The 8864-nt window shown below is 43.7% G+C and overlaps 1 protein-coding gene across 1 annotated transcript; it reads left to right on the forward strand.

Annotated features, from left to right (window-relative positions):
- Window positions 1–2024: 2024 nt before the first annotated feature.
- Window positions 2025–6641, forward strand: LOC131891169 (uncharacterized). Its single transcript, XM_059240695.1, has 7 exons — window positions 2025–3093; window positions 3368–3592; window positions 3919–4335; window positions 4820–5178; window positions 5577–5847; window positions 6078–6164; window positions 6239–6641. Exons 1-7 carry the CDS (start codon window positions 2230–2232, stop codon window positions 6389–6391), a joined length of 2376 nt encoding a protein of 791 aa, XP_059096678.1. The 5' UTR covers window positions 2025–2229; the 3' UTR covers window positions 6392–6641.
- The last annotated feature ends 2223 nt before the right edge of the window (window positions 6642–8864 follow it).

Raw genomic sequence — 8864 nt, forward strand, 5'->3', positions numbered from 1 at the left:
CAACCTTTGATTGTTGCGAAGGCTCAATGATAATTTCAGGCGCGAACGTTGATTTTATATTTGAAAACATGTAGACTTAATTTCAACCCAAATTGAAGTGCTCCAGTTCTTCGGGACTTTACAGTCATACTGTAGTGTAAGTACGACTTTCGCGAACACTGGCTTGGCCCATATTGATTTAGTGGACTAGGGAGGTGAAGGTCGGTGGGTTTTCAGGAATTAGGATACTAAACCCTCCATTATTACAGTCATGAATGAGGTACAGACACAAAGTAATTTAGAGGAAATGAGGGATCAATTTAAGACGGCAAGCAATGATCTTCATTCACTGACGTATGCTTGATAGAACTTGGAAAATTCGAACTATGTGATTTTCTTCTTTGTGTAAAATATTATTGCAGCCTTCGATAGCTTCTTCATGCAACATATTTAAATGACGCACAACCTTTCAATGTTCATTGGAGCTGAATTAAGATCGATAATTTTCTCTCGTGATATTTATCTCGTGATATCGTCTCACTTGCAATTGCGTAATTTTTTGAATTATGGCTTTTTAGATTGATTGTGCTTTTTCCTCTGCCATATTTACTAACGATTTTATAATTGGGGATGATGCAGCCATTTTTGCTGGGTGCTTTTTGCTGCATTTTGCTAGTAGTGCTCTGCGATTCTTTAATTTACCCAGGCCTTCCTTCTGAGGACGACAAGAACATCTTGAACACGTCTAGTATTGAAAGTCGTTGTCTATTTTTCAAACAAGCCTTTTAACATTGCTGACGTAAAGGGAACAAATTTTACCTCTTTCAAATCGTACCATAGAACAAAAAAAATTTACAAGCGGCTATATTGAGAGAGAAGAAACGCAATGTAATCTCAAATCAAACCCAGATCTTTTTTTCTTGTTACTTCAGATACAGTAGGACTGAGGTATTTTCATGGATTTTCTTCTTATGAAGTACACGTTTTACAAAGGGTAAAATACTTGTACATACCAACCTAAAAAGACTTACGATATAAACATTAAATTAGACTACAGGCATTAGGGTAAATAAAGATAAACTACAATTTTATGAATTAGGATAAACATGAATTTGGATGGGATGTTGGGTAGGTAATTTTCTTATGGTGTGTAGCAGGTGTGATATGAAAAATATTGCGGGACTCATTTTCAATATGGCAAGAAAATGAGATTTGCATTCTTATCATCTTTAAGATGCAATGAACTTTTGTCTTGGGTGCAATACAAAAGTCAAGGACAACGGATATTTGCAAATTGAAGTTCAATTGAATATCTATGTCCATCGAGGTTTGTGAGTTGTAATAATGATTGTAAAAAAGGGTATTTGCAACAAGAAATATAAGTTGTAAATGGTGTGCAACTTAAGGAGATTATTCGGCTCGTTGATAATCGTTGATAATCGTAACTCATAAAAACGCACAAATTGAATGTTGCATAGAAAAACCACAAATCGCCATTGAAAATGTTGTTCAAGGTGTACTTAGCTACCAGGTTGAACTGGTGTGTAAACCGTGGTATTGGGCATCCTCAAACCAGCTCGAATTTCTTTATACCTTTGGTGTTCGTTTAGTCAGGGCAATTGGTAAGAGCGAGATGGTCATGATGGTGATGTAGAGGAGTGAGGGTGGCCAAGGTGTTGTCCATGGTCATCAATGCCATCCTCTCGCTCTAGGTGGATGGGGAGGGGGGAGGGGGTGAGCAAGAGATGAAGGAGATGAAGATCAGGAAGGGAATCCCATCGTCTTGACCAAAACCCCAAACCCCTTTCATCTTCGTCTTTGTCATTATCGGTTCCTTCTTGACAAAGTGCAATGAACTAAGTGAATCTCCGTCAGTGCTGAAGAAGATAACAAGGAAATTATACAAATTCAGGCGCTACTTTTGTTCCCTGAACAACGCCATGCTCGCGTTGCGTGTCGTCTATTGTTTTTGTCCTTGTGACCAAGCATAGCACTGTCAAGTACCCGGCCCTTCTTTGATCCTTTGAGGATTGCGGATCTGTGCTTTGTGTTGATGTTTTGTTTGTTGTTTACAATGCTCATCAAGTGGTTATTTTTTCCGTAAATAACCACACAAAGGCTCAAATTGGTGGTCAATGCGATTGACGAACGGCACTTGAGCATGGCTATCTTTGGCGAGTAACTCTCCATTTCGAATTCGAACTGAGAGGGAAAACATCTCTCTCCGCCTTTCGACTTGTTTCGTTCAACATGGCTCTTGTCGTGTATCTGCTCCAAACACTCTGGGGATTGCATATCTTAGGAGTCACACCCACCACCCACGCCTTCTTCCTGGAAAAATTGTTCGCCCCCTCCCAAGAGCTGAAGGATCGTTGTCATGGAACCTGCCAATTGTGCACCACTTGCTGGCTGACTGGAGGTCGCATCACGGGTTATTGCGGGGGATTCTTCATGATATGCTGCGAATCGCCCCCTCAGGAAGCCGAAGCCCGGAAAATGAGCTTTTGGAACGAGCCCGTCCAGAACGAAGTTGGTCCATTACAAGAGATTAAATTTGGACCCGTCATCAATGAGCCCACTTGTGGACGTCCCCGGATAGCTCATCGTCGGGTCGTAGGTGGAGAAGAGGCGGGGTTTGGACAATACCCGTGGCAAGCCCTGATTCGAATTGGTCGAAGTCGATGCGGTGGAGCCCTGATCAACTCCCGGAACGTGGTCACGGCCGGTCATTGCATTCAACGGGCACCCGCTCATCAAATTCGAATTTTTCTGGGTGAATATACCCTTTACAACAGTATCGAACCTCTGCCTCGACAAGAATTCGGTGTCGAGGAGATATTCAAGCATCCCTATTATCGTTTCACCCCCGAAGCCGATCGCTACGACGTTGCCGTCCTTCGACTAGACCGACCTGTTCGGTACGAACCTCACATTAGCCCGGTGTGCTTGCCCATGAAGGGTGAAGACGTTCCTATCGATACCGAGGGAATGGTGGCTGGATGGGGAGCAATGAGCCCCAATGCCATTGACCGACCGATCGACCTACAAGCTGTAGATGTGAAGGTGGTCAATAGTTCGCTCTGTGAATCATGGCATCACAAGAATGAGATTGAGGTAATTGTCTGTCTTCTCGGAACTCTTGGCGGAAGTTTGAAAAAACGTTTGATGGCTGCGAAGTAGGATCAGGTGAAGAGAATTTTAGAACCAAGAGGGCGCGATTGGTAAATCTAAATGCAATTCAAATGGCCTGCCTGTCCTTGGAATAGGTTCTTTCTTCACCCGGCTTGGCAAGAGTTTTTTTTATGTACATACCTTATTGGGCTTAGTCGATTTTCAATGCTAATCTTCTTGACTCCAGTTGACTAATAGCATTGACAACTCCTTGTAGGTCACTATTTACGACGACATGATGTGTGCTGGCCATGAACAAGGTGGTAAAGATGCCTGCCAAGGTGACTCGGGAGGCCCGCTCATGACCCGAATGGACGGTAAATGGGTTCTTATCGGCATCGTGTCCGCCGGTTACTCATGCGCCAAACCAGGACAACCTGGGATTTACCATCGAGTGACGAAGACGTCTGACTGGATATCGTACATTTCTAGACATCATCTTTGATTGCAGTGATCATTTTGCTCTTTTTATTGTTTTGTTATATGACCTTGTCCAATCTCTTGGACTTGCGCCCACCTCGCCCTTCATAATGGGTTAGCGAAGAAATCGATTTGGAAATGGATTTTTCTTTTAAGTTTGAATTTCATACTCTCGTGAATATGAATCGCTTGCGTCAAGAACCGAACATTTCAAATATAGTATTGTTACCTACAGTTTTTATGTGCGACTACCACGTGAAGCGTGGAAAAATAAATTGCAGAATAAATATCAGACAATCAATCGAACCGTGTTTCAAACTTCTAATTACTTGATGACGCTCAATCGAGATAGAGGCAATGAACATGCCGATCTACATAAATATGTATTATGCTTATTTCAGATTATTTTCGGTGTCTGGAAAATCGGAAGCGTCTTCGTTTTCGTCGATTCCCCGTCGCTCTCGTGGTCAATGCAAAATCCACCAACCCTTGGCTCTTCTATGGATCTTATCCGTGATTGCATCCACTTGCATCATATCCACGGACGCATTTTTTTCCTGGCCGTTGCAAAGTCGTCGATCCTCAAGTTCGTGCAGCGACACGGGTGGGTTGTGTCAATCCGCCCTCAGTTGTTTCTTGGGGATGGGCGTGTCTTATAGTGGCTGTGGGTTCCTCAATGTATGTTGCGAACAGCCATATTCGGCAAATCGTTGGATGCGAGAAAATCCCTATCCGGAAGAGAGTATCTCCGTTCGGGTGAGTGAAGTAAGCAAGAACTCCATATGTAGGTACAGAATTGCAGGGACGATTCGATCAAAGTGATTGGTGAAGCTGAAAGGATTTTCTCGCCTCCTGGTTGATTGACACGTTTCCTTGAGATTGTCAACATTGATAGCCCTCACATTTTGTTTCAAGGGCGACACTCCTCTTGATCCCTTGTTGATCCGAAGTTTACGAGTGACGCATTCTTTACGCATAAACTTCTAAATGAAAACTCATTCACTGGGAACGACATTGCTTTGGGCACGAAGAGATTGAGGGAGATTGCATGTTAATGACTAGCACAAGTCCTAAAAAGACCTTGAATTCCCTCATTCTTTTGTGAAACCTCCAACGAAACTGTTGTCATCACAAACAACTTCAAAGAAGGCCGTGGGAGGAATCCGTGACATTTTTCGCACAGATCGATGCATTGCCGACCCCTCTCCCATCAATAACGTGCTCTCGATTAAATTTGATCTACTTTCAGCAAGTTCGAAATCATCCTGTTGAAGATTTTTTCGGCCAAGTCATCAACGACCCGCAGTGCGGTCGTCCCGATTCGTATTCGGCCAACCGCCGTGTTCTTGACGGCCAACCTGCGGGCTTTGGGAGTTTCCCATGGCAGGCCTTGATACGGATTGGCAAGGGCAAATGCGGTGGAGTTCTCATCAATCGACGTCATATCGTCACAGCTGGACATTGTGTCAAGAACAAGCCGTTGAACCGTATTCTCGTCACTCTCGGCGAATACCATCTCAAGCGGGCTGAGCCTCTTCCTAGTCAGAATTTCAGGGTGGTTCGTGCGGTGGTTCATCCCAAGTTTCAATTCAGTCCTGCGGCTGACAGGCAAGTCCTTCGTTGGCAGCACTGCTTTTATTATCTATCATCCAGCGTTCATGGTACAATTTGCGAGCAAGATTTTGTTCAAGTGGAACGCCATTGTCAGAAATCTGTCGCTTCCTGTCCAGAATGACAACAACTTTTCACGGGGGGGAAATCCCCTTCCTCCTCTCAGTGTTCTTCACTTTAACTGGATAAAGACAAAGGAATTTGCCCGGGCCAAAGAAATTTTCTCCAGCCAAAGACACTTGCACAGTTACAGTTAAACGGCTTGAAGGTTATCTTGCCAATTGACCATGACCATGAAAGACGCTGTCAATTATCAATAGGCCGCGGCACAAGCTCTACTTTTACGATAGTGGGGCATCTTGTTATCTTGTTAACTGGTTTGGTGGACTTTGCAGATTTGACGTGGCTGTTCTGACGCTAAATCGGCCGGCCAATTACGCCCCTCACATCTCGCCAATTTGTTTGCCTGAGGCTGGACGAGACCCTGAACCTGGAACCACGGCCTATGTGGCTGGATGGGGGGCTCTGATTCCGGATGATATAACGGGTCCACTGATTCAGATCCTCGTGCCCGAAATTAAACGACCTAGTGTGTTGCAAGTCGTGAATGTGCCAGTTTTGGAAAACGATCGCTGCGAGAGCTGGCATCAGAATGCAGGGATCAAGGTAAATGATCATTCTTGTTGGAGAAGACCTCTGATCAACATGTTGTAGAGAAAATGCCATGAGAGTGGAGGATGACTTCTGTGAATGGCACCAATGCCATTGGCAATACAGATGACAACTGCTATCAATCTGGCTATACTTGTACGCGTACATACACGCACCAAGACAGATGGCTCTGCTTGAACTTGACTTTGGGGTATGTCATATTTACGACGGTGGTGTACTTTCAGGTGCATATCTGGCCTGAAATGGTTTGCGCTGGATATCGACAAGGTGGCAAAGACTCTTGCAAAGGAGATAGTGGAGGTCCATTGATGGTTCGTAATGATTTTGATTTGAGTGCATGGCCAAAGCAGTTTTTATTCATTGTTACAACTATTATTATGATTAGGTTCAACAAGCCGATGGCCGGTGGGTGTTAATTGGTTTAGTTTCGGCTGGATTTTCTTGTGGAAAACCGGGACAACCTGGAATTTATCATCGCATCTCTTCCACCTCGGATTGGATTACGTATCAGGCTTATGGACATAGATTCTACAAATAAGAGGTCGTCTGAATGGTGGACCTTCAATCAAAAGTCTCGCGAACCTTTCACCAAGCACATCGTTCTTGGGGCTCAATAAGTTGAAAACGAATATCTTGACCATTTGATCCAACTCTTAACACCTCCACCTGCATTACAACGGATCTGATTGATCCATTCATCCAGAACAGATATCGTACGGATTGATAACTTCCAAGTCCCTCCCAACCTAGTCAACGGTTACATCTCAGCATACATATATACCTTCTCTAGATATACTAACCACATTCTTCAATCTGTTTATTATTACAATCAATATACATAATATGTTAAAACAATATCAAATTATCCTAAACAATATTGCCACTCTGGCCGGGGTTGCCTCCTCACAACGAGATAATAGTTATATATCTAACTACGCAGGTTAAAACTAGGTCATTTCCAATGCAAAATGGCAATGGAAATAATGTCTACTTGCTTGGTTACGTGGCACGCATCTGTCCATTTTTTCATCAGTTTTCATTACAAGCTAATTCATCTACCAAAGCAAAATCCAACATCATTATGATGCTCAAAGATATGAAGTCCTTTCAAGTGAAAGAACGCAGAATTAAAAATTGTCATTTGATACAAGGGTAGAGTTTAGGGATAGCAATGCTATAACAATGAGAGCTATTTTTCAATCGAGGTTTAGCGTCTCGAAGACAAACTTGTTGCGTATTTTTTGAAAAAAGGCGGACAGGGATGAGCCGCAAATGATTAAAACCTCAAGAAACATTCTTCGACTAGTTAACACTTTCTCTATCTAAATGAATGGGGTGATGCAAAGGAGACCACCAGTTGAGGTGGTTTGTGAGTGAAATCGTGTTCAGTCTTGTCACAGTCTGAGTGGGATGTCGTCTCGGGGTGACTTGGGATGACTTTGGCAGCGTTGGAAATACTTGGAGCAACTCTGAGGTGCTTGGAACCGACTTGGTCGGCGATCGAAACCATAGTGGATGGGAAATGAAAGGGATTGTGCTTGACACAGGGCTTGAGGGAGGGAAGGGTTGACTTCTACTTCGAAAATTGTTGATAAGAGCGCGTTGGTGAACCTGAAACAAGTTATAGGACATTGAGTTATTGAAAGTGGAACAGCTCGAGGGACTTCGATAATTGAAGAGAAGTCCTGTGTAGAACTAGTGTTTGTTTATTTAATTCTTACCGTTGATCAGCACTTTATCAAGTGCCAAAGGATCATAGGCATCGGGAGAAATCACACGGATGTGTTGGGAGAAATTATCACAGCCATCACCGGGGAGATCAACTTTGTTTTAGATGAATTTGATGTCGTGTTAAGGTCTGCTTCGTTTCTTGGTAGTGGGAGTATTGCCGCAACCGATCATATGTTGGTCACGAGCTGCGGCGGATTTGAACTCTTTACCACACTTGCCACATTGATAAGTCCAAGGGTCCCCCATTTGAACACCCATCTTGATGTGTGGAGACCCCAAAGTGATCTGGTTGGAAGGCTCCGTTGTGCTCATGTTGATATTGTCGATGATTTCTCGACCCCGCTTCCGCGATATCCTTCTTTCCCGGTACCATGGTGGACACCGACTATGAATGTCCTGAAAATCCAGACCTGAAGACACTTTCAAGTCCTCCTTCCGAGCCTCTTGCCACCTTCACCATAGTATGCACCCATTCAATTGTGAGGGCCAGTGTCTCGACATCTTTTTCACAGACTCACTCAATTGCGGGTGCTTGTGAAAGTCGGGGAAAATTGAGGCCAACCCCGGAACAACGGAATGGTCCAACTTGCACCAAACCAAGCCAAGGAATCGCCACACTCTGACTGAGTCAAGAACAGTTTTAACTTGTATTACACATGTTCTGGCAAGGATGAGACGGCGGTCTTTCGTGGCCGAATTTCCAGTCAGCCAGTCGTCGGCAAATGTCGCAGCCATTGCCAGACTCCTCTGTCGGTTGATTACTCTTATGACTTGAAAATCAGACAGATTCACTTTCAATGACTAACCCATTTAGGATCCCTTTTGGAATTCTGTCAGGCAGCACACATAAATGCTCTGACCCGGTCTGTGTGACATACACACGAGACAATATCTGAATTACTCGATTAGTTAGTATCCCTCTTTTCAAGCGAGTTGCGTCCAATTTGAAGCAATTGCAACGCGCTGGCTCTTCATCATTCCTGAATAAAAAAATCTTGTCTGATCTTCGTATTCTTGGTTGGAATATGTTAGATGTAAAACATAAATTAAGGGTCAAAAGAGGAGCTGAGAACATCTGTGGAAATCAAGTAGACGTCTGATACCTTTTTCTGCTCTCGTGTGTCTCCTCCTCTACCCCGGAAACCCACTTCATAACCTCTCTTATACCAAGGAAGAGAAAGGCCGTAGATCTGGAGTGATGATGGCTCATTTGCTCGCAATTCTCATCATTATTGTTCTCACTGCGATTATTTGTTTCGAAAAATGGAACATCAAGGAAG

Source organism: Tigriopus californicus, chromosome 11 (assembly GCF_007210705.1).
Source record: "Tigriopus californicus strain San Diego chromosome 11, Tcal_SD_v2.1, whole genome shotgun sequence".
Taxonomy (NCBI): domain Eukaryota; kingdom Metazoa; phylum Arthropoda; class Copepoda; order Harpacticoida; family Harpacticidae; genus Tigriopus; species Tigriopus californicus.